Here is a 21274-nt window from a genome sequence, read left to right on the forward strand (position 1 = left end):
AAGCGCTGGCGTCCCACTTGATTGACAGCAGTGGCTTCCCCCAAAGAATTGTGGGAGATGTAGTTTGTTAAGGGTGGTGCTGAGAGTCCTTAGGTCCAGGAGGCGCCCTGTCCCCCCCAACCGCCCAGAGAGCTACCATTCCCATTCTCCTTCCTTCCTTCCTTCCTTCCTTCCTTCCTTCCTTCCTTCCTTCCTTCCTTCCTTTCCTTTCCTTTCCTTTCCTTTCCTTTCCTTTCCTTTCCTTTCCTTTCCTTTCCTTTCCTTTCCCTCCCTCCCTCCCTCTGTTTTTCTTTCTTTCTTTCTTTCTTTCTTTCTTTCTTTCTTTCTTTCTTTCTTTCTTTCTTTCTTTCTTTCTTTCTGCCTGCCTGCCTGCCTGCCTGCCTGCCTGCCTGCCTGCCTGCCTGCCTGCCTTCTCTCTGTTTCTTTCTTTATTTTCCTCGGTCCCTCCCTCCCTCCCTCTCCTCTGTTTTTCTTCCTGCCTACCTGCCTTCCTTCTGTTTCTTTTTTCTTTCTTTCTTTCCCTCCCTCCCTCCCTCCCTCTTCCTGCCTGCCTGCCTTCTCTCTGTTCCTTTTTTTTCTTTTCCTCCCTCCCTCCCTCCCTTCTTCCAAACAAGCTGGTTGGTTGGTTGCTTGGTTGTTGTTGTTGTTGTTGGTTTGTTGTTGTTGTTGTTGTTGTTGTTGTTGTTGTTGTCGTACCCCCACGCCCATCACTCTGGGCTGCTTCCAGGGTATTCTTCTTTTTCTTCTTTGGCGACCCCTTGTAGCCGAGTAAGATTGTCTTCCATAAACACAATTTTAACAATGGGTCCGTAAGTGACTGTGGAGGCCAATTCTGGATCCACACGTCCTTCCACAGTGGGGACACTGGTTTCCAGGCGGGAGTTGATCACGGTGTAGATTTGCCAAGTGTGCCTTCCTCTTAGCACATTTCTCCCTTGTGTCCTGAGTTCGAGTGTCTTCAAAGCCCAGGACACCTTTGGTCCAGGCCTTTCTCCAACTGGAGCGCTCGCAGGCCAGTGTTCCCCAGTTGTTGGTGTTTATCCTACATTTTTTTTAGATTTGCCTTGAGACAGTCTTTAAACCCCTTTTGTTGACCACCAGCATTATGCTTTCCATTTTTAAGTTCGGAATAGAGGAGTTGCTTTGGAAGATGATCATCCAGGGTATACAGAAACACTGAGAAATTAAACATTAAAATAAACTTCCCTATACAGAATTGTCTATTGCCAACACTCGCTTGGTCCAAGACCCCCAAGAACTGGGGGAGTCTCAAGGCATCATCCAGACTCAAATCTAGAACGATACGTGTGCATCTCAGAAGACCCTCTGCCCCACCCACTGCGGAAACTCTGAAAAGCCCCCAGTCTTGCGCTTGCAAGATGTTTGTGCCTGTTTCAGGCTGGCTTATTTCCATCTCTGCTTAAAAACCTCCAAGCAATGAGAGCCCACCATCTTAGCAAATTTGGTAACAAACCACTTCTCTAGAAACTGCAATATGACTAACATACAATCGTTTCCCTCGCGGAGCAGTTTCTTTTTGAAAGTTAAACTGCATGATTTTGGTTTTTTAAAAATAGTTTTTATTGTTTAAAATAAAGAACACACGTATTTACAACAAACCTTGCACAAACCTACATACATTACACAAATAGACAACTTTAAACAAACTCTCCATATCTAATACATCCATTTCTCTTTTATAAACAATAAACTTCCATAAAAAAATTCATTCAGTAGCACCTTCAAGACCAACTAAGTTTTTATTTTGGTATGAGCTTTCGTGTGCATGCACACTTCTTCAGACGAAAGCTCATACCAAAATAAAAACTTAGTTGGTCTTTAAGGTGCTACTGAAGGAATTTTTTTATTTTGCTTCGACTCAGACCAACACGGCTACCTACCTGTAATAAACTTCCAGTTAGTCTCACTGTAATTTATATTTTCCTATCTCTTTATCTCACAGTTATGAATTTCTTTTTATCCCTTAATTTCATATACTCTTTATTCTCTTAATCATAATTACGTTTCAGCCGGGTCCGTCTATTTCTGCCATTAGGATTTCGTTTATACCATTATTCATCAAACATTCTTTAAACACCCGCCACAACTAGCTAAAACAACTGGAAAGAAGAAGAGGATAAACTGCATTATTTTGACTACACCATAAAACAACAGGAGGGCAGGTTTTTACATACCCACGAGACGACTCACGTGACATGCCGGAAATTTTATATTTAAAAAACAACAAAGCAAAAACAATTCCCTTTGTTCAACCTTCCATCCCGCGCTCGAACAAAACTGCCAGAAAGTTTTTTCCATATGTCAAGTCGGAATCGCCTTCCTTGTCACTTGAAGCCACGGGTTCGAGTCCTGCCTTCCAGAGTGGGAGAAAACAAGCATGCTCGCTCTTCCATGCGACAGGCCTTGAGATATTGGAAAATGGCTATCATATCTCCTCTCAATCTCCTCCTTTCCAGACCCTTGATCATCTCGGTCGTCGCCCTCCTCTGCACACCTTCCAGCTTGTCAACATCCTTCTTAAATTGTGCTGCCCAGAACTGGACACAGGACTCTGGGTCAGGTGTGGCCTGACCCAGGCAGAATAAATTGGGACTATGACTTCCCTTGATCTGGACACTAGACTTCTGTGGATGCAGCCTAGAATAGCATTTGCTTTTTTTGCTGCTACATCACACTGTGGGCTCCTGTTCAGCTTGTGGTCCACTGCCTGCATGCAAACAACAATTGGAAGAAAAATTACCTTGCCTCCTGCAGCAGCTGGGTCCTCAAATTTCAGACGCTGCCGTAGGGCTATTGTATCAGTCGCAAGGAAGCTGACCTAGCCGGATAGGGTTACCATCACCCCGGCCAACAATAGGCTCGGAAATACAATCGCGTGCTCCCCTCCGCTTCCTGGGCTGAGCTCCATATACATCATAGAAACGTCAGGTTGCAAAGAGACCCCAGGTGGTCATCTAGCCCAACCCCCTGCAAGGCCCACTATCAAGCCAGAAATATATGCAGCCATCCCAAACAGGGATCGAACTTGCAACCAGCTGAGCTCCAGTGGTACCTTGGTTCTCAAACGCCTTGTTTCTCAAACGTTTTGGTTCTCAAATGCCGAAATCCAGAATTTTGGGGGGGCCCCAAGAGAGTGGGGCCCTAAGTTATAGCTTGCTTAACTTATATGAAGGCAGCCCTGTTTAGGGAAGCTTTTAATGTTTAACAGACCAATGCATTTTAATATTTTGTTGGAAGCTGCCCAGAATGGCTGGGGAAACCCAGCATGATGGGTAGGGTATAAATAAAAAATTATTATTATTGTTAGTAGTAGTAAATCCAGCACTGGAGCTCAGCCCAGGAAGCCAGCTGGGCGGAGGGGAGCGCACGATTGTGTGTTTCCGAGGCTGTTGTTGGCCGGGACAACGGTAACCCTACCTGGCTGGTTCGCCTTCCCTGCGGCCGATACAATGGCACAGCGGCGTCTGAAATGTGAACCTCCCATTATGAGCGGACGGCAGGCTGGCGGGAGATGGATCCAGGAGCCCCGCCGAGGCCACCCAGCACCCAAAGGCAGATCGCGGGTTCGGTGTTTGCCGAGGGGACCTGGACGCAGCGAGGATGGAGCCTCTGCAATGGGAAATGTAAGTTTTCTCCTGTCCGGTGTTTGCATGAAGCCGGTGTTAGAAATTAGCCAGGCGCGTTTTGCAACCGATCTCTGGGTGCCAGAACATCTCCATTCTGCTGGCCCCTCCAGCTTTCTCCAGCAGGCAGTGGAAGAGCTTATCCCCTGTGTCTTTATCCCACCCTTTTCTCCCAAGGAGTCCCTGGTTCGCCCCCCCCCACTCAGTTAATCCCTACGATGACCAGACCTGCAAGGTAGGCCAAGAGGCTGCGACTGACTCCAAGGTAACCCAGTGAGCTTATTGACGGAGAGGGGATTCGAACCCTGATCTCCCGGGTCCTAGTCTGACCCTCTAACCACTGCACCCCACTGTCTTCCTAGAGTCCTGCTGTTATGGCAGTAGCTCTATAAATCAAGTCGGTAAATAAATATGGGGAAAGCAAAGTATCCCTTCGAGAAGGATCTGAAAGAGTTTCCTTGAAGCTTTAATTGGTTCTGTTCTCGACTGTTTCATTTGATGAAAATAGGGACGTCCTATTCCATCCCCTCCAACGTTTCTCCCTTGAAAATAGGGACGTCCTATTCCATCCCCTCCAATGTTTCTCCCTTGAAAATTGGGACGTTCTATTCCATCCCCTCCAACGTTTCTCCCCTGAAAATAGGGACGTCCTATTCCATCCCCTCCAACATTTCTCCCTTGAAAATAGGGACGTCCTATTCCATCCCCTCCAACGTTTCTCCCGTGAAAATAGGGACGTCCTATTCCATCCCCTCCAACGTTTCTCCCATGAAAATAGGGACGTCCTATTCCATCCCCTCCAACGTTTCTCCCGTGAAAATAGGGACGTCCTATTCCATTCCCTCTAACATTTCTCCCGTGAAAATAGGGACGTCCTATTCCATCCCCTCCAACATTTCTCCCGTGAAAATAGGGACGTCCTATTCCATCCCCTCCAAGGTTTCTCCCGTGAAAATAGGGACGTCCTATTCCATCCCCTCCAACGTTTCTCCCGTGAAAATAGGGATGTCCTATTCCATCCCCTCCAACATTTCTCCCGTGAAAATACGGGCATCCTTTTCCATCCCCTCGAGCGTTTCTCCCCTGAAAATAGGGACGTCCTATTCCATCCCCTCCAACATTTCTCCCGTGAAAATAGGGACGTCCTATTCCATCCCCTCCAACGTTTCTCCTGTGAAAATAGGGACGTCCTATTCCATCCCCTCCAAGGTTTCTCCCGTGAAAATAGGGACGTCCTATTCCATCCCCTCCAACGTTTCTCCTGTGAAAATAGGGACGTCCTATTCCATCCCCTCCAAGGTTTCTCCCGTGAAAATAGGGACGTCCTATTCCATCCCCTCCAACGTTCCGTGAAAATAGGGATGTCCTATTCCATCCCCTCCAACATTTCTCCCGTGAAAATACGGGCATCCTTTTCCATCCCCTCGAGCGTTTCTCCCCTGAAAATAGGGACGTCCTATTCCATCCCCTCCAACATTTCTCCCGTGAAAATAGGGACGTCCTATTCCATCCCCTCCAACGTTTCTCCTGTGAAAATAGGGACGTCCTATTCCATCCCCTCCAAGGTTTCTCCCGTGAAAATAGGGACGTCCTATTCCATCCCCTCCAACGTTCCGTGAAAATAGGGATGTCCTATTCCATCTCCTCCAACATTTCTCCCGTGAAAATACGGGCATCCTTTTCCATCCCCTCGAACGTTTCTCCCCTGAAAATAGGGACGTCCTATTCCATCCCCTCCAACATTTCTCCCTTGAAAATAGAGGCATCCTAAGGAAAAGCGGGATGGCTTCTGGCCATCCAGGACTGTCCCTGGAAAACCAGAATGCTTGGAAGCTCTGCTAGCACTGACTGGCCTCTCTCCCCCCCCCCAGGACACCCCAGGCTCCTCCGGAAAGCCACATGGAGGCTGCAGAGCTGCGGTCCGAGGGCCAACCGTTCCTGCTCTCCGGCCGCGGGAGCCCCAAGATGGACTGCATCGTCTGCTACTGCTCCTACGACCTGTCTGGCCGGCTTCCCCGTCGCCTCTACTGCGGCCACACCTTTTGCCAGGCCTGCATCCGGCGGCTCCACATCGTGGTCAACGAACAGCGCTGGATCCCTTGCCCGCAGTGCCGCCAGAGCACGCCAGCTCCCCGCGGAGGGGTCACCATGCTTGACCTGGATCTCGCCGCCTTCCTGGCGGTCAAGTCAGAGAAGGAGCACCCTCGGGCCGTGGCCAGGCCCGAGCCGGAGCCGGCCTCCAAATCGCCCGCCAAGCAGGAGCCGGTCACCCGACAACCTGCAGGCCTGTGCCACGAGGCTGTGCCACGGCCGTACTTGCCGCAAAACAACTGCTGCGCTGGCTGCCTCTGCTGTGGGACCACGGCGGATTTCCAGAGCTGACCGGGAGTCATCTGGGCCCCCCATCTGCCTCACATCCTCCTTGAAGGGATAGCGGAAGGCAGCTCCCCGTTGCAAGCTCACTTGCCTTCCAGCCCGTATTGTCCGAGAGCCGCGTATAAAAAAATTATTTCCGCTATTTTCATCTATCGAGTTCAGATCTCGCGCTCTGTGCCTAGTAAGCTGACCGAGATTCCTAATAACGGCTGGAAATGCAAGCAGGACGCTTCTTCCCGCATGTGGTGCCATTGTAGGAAAGAGAGGGAGTTTTGGGAGACGATATACGACGAGATGAAAAAGATGTGATGGTACCAAAAAAGCCCGAAGCTTTTCCTTTTCGTCCCAACAGATATGCGGCCACAAAGAATGGACTCTTCTGGAAAGTTCGGGTACGAGAAGAAGATGGGGGAAACTTCTGCTCTGAGGTCTGCGCAGAGATCATTTTCCGGCATGAACCGGGGACATTGCAATTAATTTATTTTGTACGCCTAGAGGGGGCCTTGTCGCTATGCCAGGATACTGAGACACCCCCCCCCCCCGGTCTGTTTGCGGGACTGCCCCAAGGTCAACATTTTCTGGGCAAAAGTATATTTTTTTAGATCTCTCGGATAACTGGGCAAAAACCATCCGCCTCTCCTTTCAGTCTGTCTCTTTGGAATTTGTATATTTGTTATTGAGGCCTAAATAACAAGGAACCAGTTTTGCATCCAGCCAGGACTGCCAAATTTTGGATGACCTCAGCCGGGCAGGTTCCTCGCTCCTTCCTGAAGATGAGACTCATTGAAGTCTTTCGTCTGCGGAGACCAAACTGCCCCTCCGGAGGAAAATCAGCTTGTCCGAGCCCCAGAAATGGATTTCCTGAAGTCTGCTCAGCAGACTTTGTATAACGGCATTTTGTTAGCTACCGTGAGGACTGGGATTTCTGCACTAAAGAGGGTTGGACTAGATGACCCCCTGGGGTCCCCTTCCAGGACTCAAGCAGTCGCCTAACTCATGGACTTCTCCGGACACTCTTGACAGACTCTGCCACGTCCGCGATAGCCTGGCCAAAGATGAGACGCAGTTTGGAGAAAGAAGTTGAATTTTTAAAATTTTATTATTATAGTAAAACCAGTTTTTGCAAGGTTTGCTCTCAATAAACAGGGTTTAGGACAAACAAAATTAAAAAAAATTCTTCCAGTAGCACGTTTTGGTGCGTTTTGTGGCATGGGTTAACTTCCTAATCCTATCCTGCCTGCTCTAACCACTGTTCCTTACTGCCCAAACCAGACGCCGTCCTCCCTGTCCCCCCTCCCAAGCCCAACTGCCTTTAACTGCCCTGTCACCTGCCCGTCATGCTCTGTCCTCAGCAAATCAGCACGCAGCACACTTCAAAGGTCCCGCCCACTGGACTCCACCTTACCTCAAGCCCTACAAATATCTCTTTGGGTAACGCTTTGCCGTATGTCTCTTAATATACAAACCCTACACAAGCTCCACACACACAAACACACAGAAAGCAGCCTTGCATTGGGGAGTTTTTAAAGCTTGGCATTTTATTATGTTTTTATCTGTGCTGCAAGCCACACAGGGTGGCTGGGGAATAATAATAATAATAATAATAATAATAATAATAATAATAATAATAATAATAAGGAGGAGGAGGAGGCGGCGGCGGCGGCGGCGGCTCTGGCACCTCTTCCTTCCTTGGAGCTTTTTAAAGCAGAGTTTGGATTGCCATCCATCATGGATTCTTCCGCTGGGTTTCCTGCATCAAAGGGGGTTGGATTGGATGGCCTTTGGGGGTCCCTTCCAACTCTTATAAGAAAAAAAAACCCTGCTCCTTTTCCCTTATGGGGTATCCAAGAGCCACTATAGAGTCCTTAAGTGGGTTCCCTATTGGTAGGAGAAAATAACAGAGGCCAAGCAGAGAATATTGAGAAGCAAAGCGGCTAGTAAGCCTGATCTTTATTCAAGGAACTGTTGCAACAGGGACCCCGCTCACCACAAGAAGGAGGGAGGCGAGGGACCCAGAACATTGGTGAGCAAACCCCTATATAGACTTTTGAAGTTGCCCACCCTGTAGCCCAAGACCACCCCCCTGAAACATCATACATACCTCACAGAAGGAGGCAGGTCTGCAGCAGAAATCCTGCCTGCCAGGATACCTGATAAAGGTCACTGACTGCATTACCTTTGGTGATGGTTAATACTCTAATTCCGGGATCCAGGTCACAGCAGGCTCACCCTATGAACATTCAATTTGTATTTGAGACCTTGGGATTCTTATAACACTACGATTCTGTGATTCCACGCATGGAGACCATTTGCAGAAGATGACCCATTGGGGTCCCTTTCCAAGCAGGGAAGGACTCAGTCCAAGACTTGCCGGCCCGCCTGCCTCTGTGCGGTTGTGTAGCCATTGTTCCCAGGGCCAGATTGAGGTTTGAAGCGGCCCTCAGCGCCTGAAGGTAATGGGGCCCTTTCTATGTCCAGCTGCCCTTTGTCAACAACAAATTGTCGCTGTTTTTTTGCGTTGACTATATGCTATGTGGTCATTGATGGAGGTATCTAAAGCCATGTGCACATCACAAAATATGTAGTTTATCAAAGTCCTTGTTGAACTGAAATACAATTAAGAAGAAGTATATGAATGGTGAAATAATTATGAAGCTCAAACGTGAAATGATTTTTTTTTTATTCACAACAAACTGAATAATGCTAACACATTGGCATTTGGCAATAGCAAAAGTTCCTTCGGAAACACAATTGACAAAAACTCATCATCTGGTCTCTAGAAACTTGCTAGAACATGAAATAATAAGAGGTGTAAATATATGATGCAAACTACTAATAATGATAAACAGCAGAATGTAGGCACCCTATATATAGAAAGGAGCAAACCAGTGATATTTTAGGGAGCAGGCTCGCAGGCGGGGCCCATGACTTACATCACAGGAGCCTACACAACACAAAACACGGTTGCTGTATGTAGGTTTTGTTTTATTTGTCTTTAATCTTATATTTTGGAAATGTACATACAGGTTGTTGTTTTCCTTTAATTTTTGGGGGGTCCCAAGAGAGTGGGGCCCTAAGCTAGGGCTTGTACGTAAATCCGGCACTGCTTTTTTGCCTTCCCTGAATGTCCTCTCTTTAGCGCTCGCAAAGAACAACATTGCAAAGACCAGGACCCTCCGCAGCTTACTGGGACTGGTGGGGAGACCTCAGGGACCCCCCTGGCACGCCATGGCCTTCGCTATCTGTCCCCAGGTGACACCCCCCCCATTCTTGCCTGTGTTGGCCTTGAACTCCAACGATGGTGTAGGACCTAGTACAGAAGCGAATATTCAAATCCATTGCCCACTCATCCCCACTGGCTCCACCCATTGCTAGCATGTGGCCCCCGGGAGCTTTGGCAGGCAGGGGAAGCGGCCCTCGGCTGCAAAATAGCCCCCCTCGCGTCCCTCTCTGGCAACATCCTTCCCCGTCCTTTCCTCGCCCCGATCCCGGGTGTTTCCTTGTCGGGCCGGGGCATCTTCAGAGCAGCAACGGCGCGGAAACCGCCCCAGGCGACTCGAGCGAGCGAGCCCAGCTGCGCAGAGAACAAGGGAAAGGAAAGCCCAACGCCACCTGGCTCGCTTTTGCTCCTGCAAAAGACCCTTCGAATCGGGGACACCGCAGAGAAGGCCCTACATCCCCGAAGAGACAAACTGCATCTCCACGTTGGCGCCGGGCCGGCCGGCCGCCTCGCAGCTGCCCACCCGGCGCTTCGCGGGGAAGGGGCAGACTTTCCGGAAAGCCCTCTGGAAATTGGCCCCCATGAAGGCGTAGACGATGGGGTTGAGGGAGGAGCTGGCGTACGACATGCAGTGCGCCCAGATCTTCAGCTTGTAGGTGTAATAGTTGCGCCGGAAGCCGCTGCCAAAGGCCTGAGCGAGGATCAGCAGCTGCATTGGGCCCCAGCAGATGGCGAAGAGAACCACGATGGTGCCCACCATGCGCGATATCTTGCCCCGCATGGCTTCCGAGCGCTCGGCCAGCTGCCGGACCTGCAAGGAGTCAAGAAGGGGACTTGCAATCAGATTGGCTGGGCCTCTGCGGTCCCTGCTCTGCTGTCCACGGAGGAGCAGGTCAATTCTGTCTCCAGGGCGGCTGTCTCCCAGCTCCATCTGGTACGCAGGATGAGACCTTACCTGCCCGCAGACTGTCTGGCCAGAGCGGTGCATGCTCTGGTTATCTCCTGCTTGGACTACTGCCATGGGCTCTCCGTGGGGCTCCCTTTGAAAGTGACTCAGAAACTACAACTAATCCAAATAAAAAAATTCCTTCCAGCAGCACCTTAGAGACCAACCAAGTTTGTCATAGGTATGAGCTTTCGTGTGCATGCGCACTTCATCAGATACACACACATGCACACGAAAGCTCATACCTATGACAAACTTGGTTGGTCTCTAAGGTGCTGCTGGAAGGAATTTTTTTATTTTGTTTCGACTACGTCAGACCAACACGGCTACCTACCTGTAACTACAACTAATCCAGAATGTGGCAGCTAGACTGGGGACTGAGAACGGCCGCCGAGACCGTATAACACCGGTCCTGAAAGACCCACATTGGCTCCCATGACATTTCTGAGCGCAATGCAATGTGTTTGTGCTGATCTTGAAAGTCCTAAATAGCCCTGTATACCTGAAGGAGCATCTCCACCCCCATCGTCCAGCCCGGACACTGAGGTCCAGCTCCGAGGGCCTTCTGGCGGTTCCCTCCATGGGAGAAGTGAGGTTCTTGAAGCTACAACAGTCTCTGCCACGTCTCAGTTCTCCAAAGGAACACAGACCCAGGTTGAGAACCCCCTGGCATCTTGTAGAGAGAGGGGGTAGCTTTTTAAAATGCAGGGCCATCGAAATTATTAAAAAAACCCATTGTTCGAGGTTCTCCTCTCTCCTGCGTGTGGGGATTGGGGACCCTGTTGCAACAGTTTAATAAAGATCAGGCTTACTAGCCGCTTTGCTTCTTCTCAATATTCTCTGCTTGGCCTCTGTTCTTTCCTCCTACCGATAGGGAACCCACTTAAGGACTCGAGACGGGCTCTTGGATACCCCATAAGGCAGGCAAAGGCAAACTCGGCCCTCCAGATGTTTGGAGACTACAATTCCCATCATCCCTGACCACTGGTCATGTTAGCTAGGGGTGATGGGAGTTGTAGTCCCAAAACATCTGGAGGGCCGAGTTTGCCCTATGCCTGCCTTAAGGGAAAGGGAGCAGTTTTTTTCCTTGCAATCTCTATTTCCTAAAATATATATTTATTTATTTATTTATTTATTTATTTATTTATTTATTTATTTATTTATTCATTCATTCCCCGCCCATCCGGCTGGGTTTTCCCAGCCACTCTGGGCGGCTTCCAACCAAATATTAAAACAGTACAGCATTAAACATTAAAAACTTCCCTAAACAGGGCCACCTTCAGTTGTCTTCTGAAAGTAAAATAGTTACAGGTGGGTAGCCGTGTTGGTCTGAGTCGAAACAAAATTAAAAAAATTCCTTCAGTAGCACCTTAAAGACCAACTAAGTTTTTATTTTGGTATGAGCTTTCGTGTGCATGCACATTTTGGTATCTGATGAAGTGTGCCTGCACACGAAAGCTCATACCGAAATAAAAACTTAGTTGGTCTTTAAGGTGCTACTGAAGGAATTTTTTTTAAAGTAAAATAGTTACTTGTCGCCTTGACATCTGCTGGGAGGGTGTTCCACAGGACGGGTGCCACTACCAAGATAACTCGTAGGAAAGATCTGCCTAGCCCAGCCTTGTCTTTCTCACATTGCATAACCAGATATTCCACCAGGAGATTGTATAAACTACAAGTTGAAGAGTCGGAGCCTGAGCTCGCTTGGTTCCCTCTTCCCTCCCCATCCCTCTTTCCTTTTGTGCTCTCTGCAGTTTCCTCCTACCGATAGGGAACCCAATTAAAGACTCTATACGGGCTCTTGGATACCCCATAAGGGGAAAGGAGCAGTTTTTTTCCCTTATAAGATTTTGATAATAAGCCTGGATTTGCAAGGGATGGTGGTGAAATAATTCCAATGGTGACTGTGAGATCGCCACCGTGCATCCGGCAATGCGATACCTGGCATTGGTTGTCAGAAGCCTCCACCGTGGGTCTCCCCATCTGGTACAGCATGGCGGTGTAGCAAAGGAGGATGGTCAGCAAGGGGAGAAGGTAAACCACGAGGAAATTGTATAGGATGAAGGCCGTCTGGTGGATGACGGACGGGAAGCTCTCGCTGCAGTAGGTCCGCGGGCCGAACCAGTAGCCTTCCGTCAGCTGGTTGTAGACCAAAACCGGAGTGGAGATGGCGAAAGAACCTGTAAGCGGAAAGGCCAGGGCCCCAAATTCACCCAACAGTTCCAAAGTCTCGGACAGGACCGACTCGAATCCTAGGTCAAGTGGGGCAATGTCCTCTGCTTAGGGGGGGGGCATTCCTCACAACTCCCCCCACTGCCGCACCCCTAACATTAAGATAAACCACCGTGACAATCTCCCTGATACGAGATATAATGTACAAACTTATAAGACGACTCCCAACTTTTCCAGTTAAAATATAGAATTTGGGATATACTCGCCATATAAGAAATATGACCCGGCGTATAAGACGGCCCCTGATTTTCCTGGGTTAAAAAGTAGTCTTATACTCAGGAATATACTGTAGCTCGGACTATTCCAAATTATTTATCAGGTATAATACTCCCAATACTTTGGCCACCTCATGAGAAGAGAAGAATCCTTGGAAAAGACCCTGATGTTGGGAAAGATTGAGGGCACAAGGAGAAGGGGACGACAGAGGACAAGATGGTTGGACAGTGTTCTCGAAGCTACGAACATGAGTTTGACCAAACTGCGGGAGGCAGTGCAAGACAGGAGGGCCTGGCGTGCTATGGTCCATGGGGTCACGAAGAGTCAGACACGACTAAACGACTAAACAACAACAACAACAACTCCCAAATCAAAGTCAAACGAAGAAACTTAAATGCTTATAAAATAAACTATAAATCAATTCACCTAACGAGGGGCCGGCTATTTTCTCGTTTCATTGGAGCTATCTTCCTCAGAGGGAAAAGATTAGAGATAGGTTTTTAATATCTTATTGTTTGAATAATATCAAAAGGAGCCAAACTCTCCACTGCAATTATGCTAAACTTTAACAAAGACTAAATCAAACTGCTCAGTTTGGGAATTACCCCCCAAAAATGGTTAAAGTTATTTCTATATGAGGTTCGGCAACCTACAAAGATATTTAATGAAAAGGAAATTCTATTCTTGCAAGATTAAAACACAGGCTGTCTCCAGCCCTCTAACGATAAGTTTTCAAACCAGCATAACTCTGACTGTTCTGGACTGTTTCATTTGATGTTTTAATGTGTTGCAATACCCCTCCAACATTTCGCCCGTGAAAACAGGGACGTCCTATTCCATCCCCTCCAACGTTTCTCCAGTGAAAATAGGGACGTCCTATTCCATCCCCTCCAACGTTTCTCTGGTGAAAATAGGGACGTCCTATTCCATCCCCTCCAACGTTTCTCCCCTGAAAATAGGGACGTCCTATTCCATCCCCTCCAACATTTCTCCAGTGAAAATAGGGACGTCCTATTCCATCCCCTCCAACGTTTCTCCCCTGAAAATAGGGACGTCCTATTCCATCCCCTCCAACGTTTCTCTGGTGAAAATAGGGACGTCCTATTCCATCCCCTCCAACGTTTCTCCCATGAATAGAGGGACATCGTATTCCATCCCCTCCAACATTTCTCCCGTGAAAATAGGGACGTCCTATTCCATCCCCTCCAACGTTTCTCCCGTGAAAATAGGGACGTCCTATTCCATCGCCTCCAACATTTCTCCAATGAAAATAGGGACTTCCTATTCCATCCCCTCCAACATTTCTCCGGTGAAAATAGGGACGTCCTATTCCATCCCCTCCAACATTTCTCCGATGAAAATAGGGACTTCCTATTCCATCCCCTCCAACATTTCTCCGGTGAAAATAGGGACGTCCTATTCCATCCCCTCCAACATTTCTCCGATGAAAATAAGGCAATCTATATGGAAGATAGATTGTATACAGTGGTGCCTTGGTTCTCAAACACCTTGGTACTCAAACAACTTGGAAACCAAACACTGCAAACCCGGAAGGAAGTGTTCCGGTTTGTGAACTTTTTCCGGAAGCCAAACGTGCTCCGTTTTGAGTTCTGTCGTGTTTTTGCTATTTATTTGTTTTTGTGACTGTGTGGAACCCAGTTCAGCTACTGATGGATTGCTTGTGAGTGTGGCTGTGGTACATTGTTTATTGCTTTCATTTTATGGATCAATGGTCTCGTTAGATGGCAAAATTCATGTTAAATTGCAGTTTTAGAGGTTGTTTTCAAAAGTCTGCCTTGGTCCTCAAACATAATCCGTTCCGGAAGTCCGTTCCAAAACCAAAGCGTTCCGAAACCAAGGTGCGCTTTCCCATAGAAAGGAATGCCAAGTGGATTAATCCCTCCCAGACCCCACCCGCCCACCCAAGGGTCACCCAGCCCAACCCCCTGTAAGGCAGGAATCTCAGCTCAAGCATTCACAATAGACTGGTACCCTTTCGTAAGCCTGCTGTATCCCTGGAGATGGGTCGCGAGGGGCCGAGGGCACTGGCCGAGGTTCGGGCCGAGGTGAATGGGCAGGAATCCCCCTTTTGTGGTAACCGAGGGGTCCTCCATGCTATTCCCCCCCCCACTCACCAGCCCAGATGCTGACACTGACGGTGGCCGCCACGAAGGGGGTGCGCTGCCGCAGGGCCCGAAGGGGAAAGACAGTCACGTACCAACGGTCCACACTCATGGCGGTCAGGGTGATGCATGTGGCTTGCACAGAGACCTGCGAAGCCAAAAAGACAGGGGGGGTGTTTATTATTACAGTGGTACCTTGGTTCCCAAATGCCAAAACCCCGGAAGTGGCTGTTCCAGTTTCCGCACGTTTTCCGGAAGCCGGACGTCCGACGCGGCTGTCGGCTACTGTTTCCGGGGCGCCTACGCCAATCAGAAGCTGCGCCTCGGTTTCCAAACATTTCGGAAGTCAAACGGACTTACATCCTAGGAGCCTACCCAACACAAAACACCATTTTAAAAATTCCTTCCAGTGGCACCTTAGAGACCAAATTTTGTCACTGGTATGAGCTTTCGTGTGCATGCACACGTCTTCAGATACCCTGAAGAATATCTGAAGAAGAAGTGTGCATGCACATGAAAGCTCATACCAATGACAAACTTAGTTGGTCTCCAAGGTGCTGCTGGAAGGAATTTTTTTATTTTGTTTCGACTATGGCAGACCAACATGGCTACCTACATGTAACTAATACAAAAAACTGTTACTGTAACAGGTAGGTAGCCGTGTTGGTCTGAGTCGAAGCAAAATAAAAAAATTCCTTCAGTAGCACCTTAAAGACCAACTAAGTTTATATTTTGGTATGAGCTTTCGTGTGCATGCACACTTCTTCGGATACACTAGAAACAGAAGTGTCAGACCCTATATATATACAGAGGGTGGTTACTGTTACTGTAATTAGATTTTATTTGATGTACCTGTTAAGACCATTCATATGGTATGCATTCATGACTGGTTGTGTATACAGGGTTGTCATTTTTATGTATATAGCGTATGCAAATAATAATAATAATAATAATAATAATAATAATAATAATAATAATAATTTATTATTTATACCCCGCCCATCTGGCTGGGTTTCCCCAGCCACTCTGGGCGGCTTCCAACAGAAAAATGAAATAAAATAATCTATTAAACATTAAAAGCCTCTCTAAACAGGGCTGCCTTCAGATGTCTTCTAAAAATCTGGTAGCTGTTTTCCTCTTTGACATCTGATGGGAGGGCGTTCCACAGGGCGGGCGCCACCACCGAGAAGGCCCTCATATATAACGGATTTTATTTTACAGCATCGCCACCTGATGAAGATTTACTACTGAAAGAGTTTGCCATCTGGAAAAACCGTACTACACTTTGGACCATCCGTTATCGCACGGCTATTGCGACTGTTGAAAATCCTTGTTTGCCTCTCTCAATACCGCTGGACTATATTGTCTAATTTTGTTCGTACAACAGCGGCAGACTTTCATTGGCTGTGGTTCTATTACATATTCTCTGTTTAAGAATTGCTACGCTCGGAGCTTCTGTTACCGCGTGATCACAGGATCACAGGTTTGGGACTGTTGACCTGTTGCCGGAGTGGGAACTCATAGAAGAACAAACCAAATCAGTAATGGTGAATTGGGCCCAAGAATTTGGATATAATGCCCTTATGGAACAATGGGAAAGGCTGTGGAAAGTAGACCTAAAATTTACCACCTGTTATAATTTGGAGGAAAACATCTTAAAAATGATCTACAGGTGGTATCAGACACCTGAAAAATTAGCCAACATGTATAAAAAATCAATCATCTACATGCTGGAGGTATGAAATGGAAATAGGATCTCAAACGCACGTGTGGTGGAAATGTCCAGAGATCTGTAAATACTGGAATGACATTTACGAAGAACTAAAGGAAATTTATAAAACTCGCATTCAAAAAGAGACCAGAAATGTTCCTTCTAAATATAATTCCAGAGGATATTAAAAGTAGAAATAGAACTCTGTTAATGTATGGAATAGTAGCGGCAAGAGTACTAGTCGCGAGAAACTGGAAAAGCGAAAACACACCCACAGCATGTTAGATTGGCAAATTTTAATGAAAGAATACTGACAGCTAGCAAAATTTACTGGAACAAAACAAAAAAATAAAAAAAAGGAATGGAGGATATTTGATGAATATATATTGAATAATAAGATATCCAAAAATCCAAATGGCAGAACATAATTGAACCTAAATTGAAGTTAAAGGAAAGATAATAAGTAAATAGGATAAGAATTGTGTGATATAGTAAGGATAATATATGTAAATTACAGAGTGAAAAATTGGAAGTCAGCATAGAGAAGACATAAATGATTGTTTAATTTATATTTTTGCTTTTTTTCCTATTGTAAATGATTTTTGGTATGTAGAATGTTTTTTTCTTTTTTGTAAACATGTTGTGTGCTAATGTTTTTAAAGAAATAAACTAATAAAAATTTGTTTTTTAAAAAAGAAAAAAGAAAAGCTTGTTTGTGATATTGATTGATTACCTTCTCTAATTTGGTTCGTACGGTATTGATTTATTTTATCATTTGTATCTCCAGCATATATTTTGCGTTTAAGAACTGTGAAAGAACACATGCTACAGATATTTTGTTAGAACATTATTAGCCATGTGTTGCCTTTTATGGTTTAAAGCAGGGGTCAGCAAACTTTTTCAGCAGGGGGCCGGTCCACTGTCCCTCAGACCTTGTGGGGGGCCGGACTATATTTTGGAAAAAAAATATGAACAAATTCCTATGCCCCACAAATAACCCAGAGATGCATTTTAAATAAAAGCACACATTCTACTCATGTAAAAACACACTGATTCCCGGACCGTCCGTGGGCCGGATTGAGAAGGCAATTGGGCCGGATCCAGCCCCTGGGTCTTAGTTTGCCTACCCATGGTTTAAAGTTTTTTTGGGGGGGCAGATTCCCCCGCAAGCAGCCAAAAACTCACCTGTTGGATGTAATTGACAAATTTGCACATAAACTCCCCAAATATCCAGCCCGGAAGAGGATAAAGGACAGCCGTGAACGGTACACAGCAGACCAGGAAAATGATATCCGTGACGGCCAGGTTCGCTGTTTGGACAAAGGGCACAATTTGGAAAAAAGTTTAGAAAAAGAGAAAAAGGTCAATTGAACGGAGCAACTTCTCTCTTAGGAAAACCTGGCGGTTTTTCATTGCAAGGAAAAGCAAGTAAGGGGCATACATGAAATTATGTAAAAAGTGACTAGAGGGAAGTTTTTCTCCCTTTCAGAAATGGCTAGCTTAACTGGTAGAATAAAGGGATGGATCTACACACAGGGGGTGGGGTGAGGGGAAACGATATAAATAAGTCAGAAATCAAATTGTTATAACAAAAGAAAAAACTGCTATGGAAAAACTGCATAGAATTCTTTTTACTCTCCTGCGCCCTCTGGTGTTGCATGTTTATAACGCTTTCAAAAGGTTGATTTTTTAAAAAAACTAATGCGTCTGAATTATCAAAGAGAGCAGGAAGAGTCTTTAAAGAAGACTGGGGGAGGGGGGGACAGTGGAACATTTGAAAAAATTATTGTCAGCAACTTGAAATGTTAGCAGGACGAGAATAAATTTAGCGGCAAAATGATCAACGGAGGGAAAATGGGAAGAGAAAGAATAAGGAATAATTAGAATACGCAGCAGTAAAGGGAAAATTGAAATGAACCATGGAAGGGGCGTGGGAGTCAGTGCTTGATGTATGCTTTGTTTTTGTTTGAAAATGATAAATAAAAATTTTATATAAGTTTTTCTCCCTTTCTAATAGCACCAGGATTCGTGGGCATCTCATGAAGCTGGAAGATTCTGGACAGGCCAAAAAAACACAATGTGCTCCCTCTCCTATAAGAACATCACAAAAGAGCGTAATAATTGCTTGGCCCATCTGGGCCAGCACCCTTTTCTCCCAGTGACCGACCAGATGCCTTTAGGAAGCAGGATTTGAACCCAGGGCATTCAGAAGCATTACAGCGGTCCTGGCTAGCAGCAAACAGAACAGGCACCAGCTAGTAGCCATAGCAGCTTTGACCCTCTGTCCCACCCACCCAGTTGCACCCCGTTATTCTCACCGAACTCACCAATGTAGAAATTGGTCACCGTCCTCATCTGCTTGTGCTTGGCGATGACGTAGATCACGAGGGAGTTGCCCGCCAGACCCACCAACATCAGCACGGCGAAGAAGAGGGGCACCAGCCATGCATCCACCAAGCGTGGTGGGCTCTGGGGCTCCGAGACGTTGGCGCACCACAGCCCTGCGGTGCAGGCCGAGCTGTTCGGGAATAGGAAGGAATCGTTGAGGTCGGAGGCGGAGGAGCCCACTAGCATGGCTCCGCTTTGCGTCGAGAGCAGCCTCTGCTGGCCAGGAGCACCGAATTGGGGCTTGAGGCGTCTGGTGGCAAGTTTTCAGCACCTCGGAGAGCTCACCAAGCAAGAGAGATGTTGTGCCGCTCCTCAAATGGGAATCTAGGAAACTCTGGCGGACTCAGGGGCTGAGGGACATGTTGGCGGTCTTGTCCTGGCTTGGGGTCATCTTAAGAGTGAATCCCGTGGCAGTTATGACTCTCTCCTCCCCTTAAGTTTCAGAAAGAGACCTGCATCTTTCCTCCTCCGGAGTCCTTCTTGCACACCTTTGCCGCACCCTCTGCTTCTCAAGTTCCTTGCAGAATGAAGGATGCTCTCCTGAACCTCAACGAGGACCGGCAACACACCAGGGACCAGTTCCCAGGCACGAAGGTGGCACCCTTCAGCAACGCATGCCGTCAAACGGGCACGCTCCTTTTGGAGTAGAAGGCTCGCATTCCGATCCAGGGACAATCTTGGGACACAGGAATTGTGTGAATGGTGTCTGAATGGATTGCCGGCCCAACCATCCAGCCACCTGGGACCACCGCCCAGCTCTGAAAGGACCCAGGAGTCCTGCGAGTTGGAGAAAGCCAGGCGGAGGGAGGGCTGCTGGAGCGATTGCTCCCCTCCTGCGCTTTGCAAGAGCAGGATTTCTCCTCAAGCAGGCGATTGGCTGATCTCTGTTTTTCTCCTCTCTCTCTCTCCACCTGGGGAGGGGGAGATCTTGCTACCAAGCAACCCCCTTTGGAGAGGACTCGATTAGTGGGCTAATTCAGCAGCCATGGAAGGCATGAAATTATTGTTCCATATGGAGAGAGAGAGAGAGAGAGAGAGAGAGAGAGAGAGAGAGAGAGAGAGAGAGAGAGAGAGATGGACGGCACAAGCAGCTCATTTTGCTCCTCATTCCAGTTTGCAGACAAAGTACACCAGGTTCAGGAAGAAATTCCATGTGCCGATTAATAACTTTTCACCCAAGTTCAAAAGCAAGCAGGTTGGCAGCAGCTTGCGAAAATTAAGCCCCGCACATCCTCTGTTTTCGACGTAAACGGGCAAATCCCTTTTGGCGTTTCGATTCAAAGCTCTATCTGCGACCGTCAAGGTTCATTCAAGTTCACTGCCATAGAAGCTGAAAGCAAATTTGCGAAAAACGCAGAAAGAAACGGCGTTGGCCCAAGACAGGGGCAAACCCCGAGGACTCAAACAGAAAAGGATTTAAACCATTTGTTTAGTTTCAAGCAGCTCCTAATATTTAGCATGGATGTGATTCCGAAAGGCCTTCCTTGATATGTGCAGCTGAATGCAAAGGACAACTTCATCTGCACAATGCGTTTAAAATCAGAGTTATGCCCAGGGCCAGATTTAGGTTTGATGAGGCCCTAAGCTACTGAAGGTAATCGAGCCCTAAGCTACTGAAGGTAATGGGGACGCGGGTGGCGCTGTGGGTTAAACCGCAGAGCCTAGGGCTTGCCGATCAGAAGGTCAGCGGTTTAATCCCTGCAACGGGGTGAGATCCCATTGCTCAGTCCCTGCTCCTGCTAACCTAGCAGTTTGAAAGCATGCAGTACAAGTAGATAAATAGGTACCGCTCTGGTGGGAAAATAAATGGCGTTTCCGTGCACTGCTCTGGTTCGCCAGAAGTGGCTTTGTCATGCTGGTCACATGACCCAGAAGCTGTACGCCTCGGCCAATAACGCGAGATGAGCGCCGCAAACCCAGAGTCGGTCACGACTGGACCTAATGGTCAGGGGTCCCTTGACCTTTACCTTTAAGCTACTGAAGGTAATGGGGCCCTTTCTATGTCCAGCTGTCCTTTGTCAACAACAAATGGTCACTGTTTTTTGTGTTGAATATATGCTCTATGGGAATTTATGGACCTCATAGGTATCTCAAGCCATTATGGATCATTTCCCAATACTCTTTTCCCCCTTTCCGTCTCATTTCTTGGACCTGTCTGTTTACAGTGGGAAATATTCACGAAATATTCTTTCCACAAGGGCCAACATTGATGCCGAAATCCAGCATCACCCGAGCTCTGCGAGTACGGCTTTCTCCTGATTGAAGTGCAGAGTGTTTGAGGACCGGGACATTTGCAGGGAAACCAAAATGCTTGTTTACAAAGCTATTGTACTTCCAACCTTACTGTATGCTTGTGAAACATGGAGCACTTATAAACGCCATCTCCAACTCCTCGAAAGATTCCATCAACGGTGTCTC

At 47.3% G+C, this 21274-nt stretch overlaps 2 protein-coding genes across 2 annotated transcripts; one reads left to right on the forward strand and one right to left on the reverse strand.

Annotated features, from left to right (window-relative positions):
• Positions 1-5536: 5536 nt before the first annotated feature.
• Positions 5537-7090, forward strand: LOC118086464 (RING finger protein 224-like). The gene has a single exon (XM_088671314.1). The coding sequence runs from the start codon at positions 5544-5546 to the stop codon at positions 6024-6026; it is 483 nt and encodes a 160-aa protein (XP_088527440.1). The 5' UTR covers positions 5537-5543; the 3' UTR covers positions 6027-7090.
• A 1494-nt stretch (positions 7091-8584) lies between these two features.
• Positions 8585-19057, reverse strand: KISS1R (KISS1 receptor). Its single transcript, XM_060275224.2, has 5 exons — positions 18796-19057; positions 17654-17778; positions 14770-14905; positions 12128-12366; positions 8585-10051 (listed from the first exon to the last, which is right to left on the reverse strand). Exons 1-5 carry the CDS (start codon positions 19040-19042, stop codon positions 9692-9694), a joined length of 1107 nt encoding a protein of 368 aa, XP_060131207.2. The 5' UTR covers positions 19043-19057; the 3' UTR covers positions 8585-9691.
• Positions 19058-21274: the final 2217 nt, after the last annotated feature.

Source organism: Zootoca vivipara, chromosome 6, assembly GCF_965207765.1.
Source record: "Zootoca vivipara chromosome 6, rZooViv2.hap1.1, whole genome shotgun sequence".
NCBI lineage: Eukaryota > Metazoa > Chordata > Lepidosauria > Squamata > Lacertidae > Zootoca > Zootoca vivipara.

Excerpts from the sequence above, each read along its gene's own strand:
- LOC118086464 (XM_088671314.1), top strand. The coding sequence starts at position 5,544 with ATGGAGGCTGCAGAGCTGCGGTCCGAGGGCCAACCGTTCCTGCTCTCC.
- KISS1R (XM_060275224.2), bottom strand. The coding sequence starts at position 19,042 with ATGCTAGTGGGCTCCTCCGCCTCCGACCTCAACGATTCCTTCCTATTC. Across the intron at positions 14,906-17,653 it reads TTGTCAATTACATCCAACAG|GTCTCTGTGCAAGCCACATG; the intron begins GTGAGTTTTTGG and ends TTGGCTTCGCAG. Across the intron at positions 10,052-12,127 it reads CTTCTGACAACCAATGCCAG|GTCCGGCAGCTGGCCGAGCG; the intron begins GTATCGCATTGC and ends GACTCCTTGCAG.